Raw genomic sequence first — 2,841 nt, 5'->3', positions numbered from 1 at the left:
AAATAACTCTGTCAATATTGTATTAGTGACAACATTTATTAAGTCATTGCAATAGATTTATTTTTTTACATAAATTCTAACTCTAAAAGTATTGGAACGTGTAACTAAAACAAATTGTCACAATAGCTCAATTTATTATAACAATTTTTTTTTACTCTAAAAAAATTTAAAATAGTGACAAAAAGAGTTATCACAATAATATGATTTTCTTGTGATGATAATATTGACTCTAAAGGTATTGCAATCGTTACAAAACTATCGTCACTTAAATTACTTTTATTAGTGACAAATTTTTCCTTACTAGTGTTCATCAAAATAATGTTAAATAAATTATGTCACAAATATTAAAATTATTTCTTATTACAAAAAATTGCACTTGTAATCACAAAATAATAATCACTAAAAAGTTTCAAAATAAAATATGATTATAGTGACATAAAAATGTAGTCACTTTTTTTTTTTTTTGAGAGATAGAAACAAAGTCAATTAAAATATTTTAATCTTAGAACAACACAATTAATACTCAATTAACTTCTAATCTAGGAAAAAACATAATAACAAATGAAAAACACATACTAAGATCCACTACAATAAAGGTCTGGAAACAAAACTCAAACCATGTCTAATAATGGAGGAAATGGTAAGTTCCACATAGCCTTTTTAAAGGTTCCTAGTAGTGATAGTAGCCTTAGGTTTACTTGTCTTCCTCTTCATCACCATCTTCACCAGCAGCCTTTTTGGCGGCTGCTCTCTTCTTCTTTCTCTTCACTCTTCCAGGGCGGCCACCTCTAAATGGACTTGTTAGAGAGAATTTGATACGTTTTTGTAAGTCAACCCTCACCATGAAGGATGGGATGTTGACAACCTCCCTCCCAACCCTATCAATGACAACATTCAGAGCATCTATAACATCTTTCAGACAAGAAGTTGCAAACCAAAAATCACATACAGGAATATGCAAAGGCAACAAAGCACAAGGCAATAAATCACAACAACTTGCAAACCAGAAGGCAAATTGGCACATCATCAACTAGCTAAGCAATTTGTCAGAAAACTAGTTGCAGTCAATCACATAAATTCCTTGTTGGCTGGCAAACGTGGAAATGATCATGATTGAATAAAACAATAACAATATATAATTAACAGATACACCATGTGCAGTAAAAGATAATAATTGCACCTCTTCTAAGTACAACCTAAATGTCAAAACATCAACACAGTAATTACAAGCACAACTACCTTCAAGTCCAAATACATTGACAACTATATCTACTATTTCACTTGTCCAACAAAATATGAAAATAAACGGTCACCAATTGTGTAATAAGAGAAAAAGTAAACCTTTACCTGATATGCCTTTGCCTAATCAACATGCGAGCATAGTGGATTGACTTGGTCATACCAGCCTTGAACACAAGTGTTTGCGAGCGGGGCTCAAGGAAGTTCTCAAGAGTCAAAGCCAATACATAATCTGTTCCTGCATTTCCTTGTTCCCCTCAACCATATTTTGTCTAATTTTAAACACTTAACTTATTTTCATTTAAGAATTTAAGAGGACAAAAAGATATGAAAACATTGTCTGAACTCTATGCTTTCAACAGAGAAAATAAATAGAAAAAGAACAAGCATCAGATGAGACATTAACATATTTCTCAACCTACTTTATACACTGCGATTTAGGCCTACGTTAGACTCTGCAAGTGAAAATCCTGTGTCGAACGGTCTGCAAGATGAAACAAAACCAAGTTCTCTCTTTCTTACCATCTTCCAGCTATAGCAGAAAATAAAATAATCGGACCACGTAATTCACAAAAAGCTCGATTTTTGCTTAGTTTATTGGAATAAACAAGGAGTAAATAAAAAGTTTCAGAAACAAAAGTCACAACATTTTTTCAGCCAATTACTAATTGTTCGAACTAATAATAATAATAATTAGCAGCATGTCAGCATCTGATTAAATTTAAGTAAAGAAAAACCCTAATTCTGAGAACTCACTTGAGAATCGCTAGGACAAAAGGCGAAGCAGCGTTGAACGAGAGCAGAGGAGTAACCTTTGCAGGCGGCATTAGCATTTGATTAAATTTAAGTACAGAAAAACCCTAATTTTGAGAACTCACTTGAGAATCGCCAGGACAAAAGGCGAAGCAGCGTTGAACGACAGCAGAGGAGTAACCTTTGCAGGCGGCATTGAATTGATCGATGACGAGAACGAGATCTGGTGAAGAAGGGTAGAGGCATATGCCGATTACAGCGAGGATCTTGCGATTGGACTGAAAATCTTCCCATGGGCTGGGCGGGGCCCCGCCCAACATGAATTTGAATTGGAGTGAGCCCGTGTCCCAAGGCCGGTGAGCAAAAGGGGATTTCTAATGCTCCGGGTAGAAGGAGCTAATCGTGGAGAGAGGGATTACGTGGTGACGTAGAAGCATGGAGTGGAAGTACCGCAGGAGAGGAGGAGGCACATCGCAAATTGGAAAGACGGCAATTCGTATCATGGACAAGGTCCCGATGCTCACGTCGGGTCATTTTGGTGAGACCGGGCCGAATCGCTAGAGTAAGAGAGGCCTGAGTTGCAGAGTATGAAGTATTGATGGTTTAAAATGTGATCCATTTTATATTAAGTAAAAAGATAATTTATATATTATTTTAAAAAATTACTTATATTATTTAAGTAATTGAGTAAAATATTAGAATGAGTTAAGTCATATGAATTTTATAAAAAAATTTTAATGGGTTAAATAATTTTAAAAGTCAAAAATAGATATTTGGGTATTTGAGCTTATTAGATAAATATATTTAATTTTTAAATCTTTTTATTATTATTATTATTATTATTTTATT

General features: G+C 33.9%; 1 protein-coding gene across 1 annotated transcript; it reads right to left on the bottom strand.

Annotated features, from left to right (window-relative positions):
* Nucleotides 1-422: 422 nt before the first annotated feature.
* LOC111286885 (small ribosomal subunit protein uS4y-like) lies at nt 423-2,589 on the bottom strand. The gene is made up of 3 exons (XM_022877037.2): nt 2,118-2,589; nt 1,348-1,477; nt 423-878 (listed from the first exon to the last, which is right to left on the bottom strand). The coding sequence occupies exons 1-3, from the start codon at nt 2,284-2,286 to the stop codon at nt 695-697; spliced, it is 483 nt and encodes a 160-aa protein (XP_022732772.2). The 5' UTR covers nt 2,287-2,589; the 3' UTR covers nt 423-694.
* Between the last annotated feature and the right edge of the window lie 252 nt (nt 2,590-2,841).

The sequence above is a fragment of the Durio zibethinus genome, chromosome 9 (assembly GCF_047325235.1).
Source record: "Durio zibethinus cultivar Kanyao isolate XHJ-2024 chromosome 9, ASM4732523v1, whole genome shotgun sequence".
NCBI classification, from domain to species: Eukaryota; Viridiplantae; Streptophyta; class Magnoliopsida; order Malvales; family Malvaceae; genus Durio; species Durio zibethinus.
This window is presented reverse-complemented; position numbering and strand designations above follow the sequence as displayed.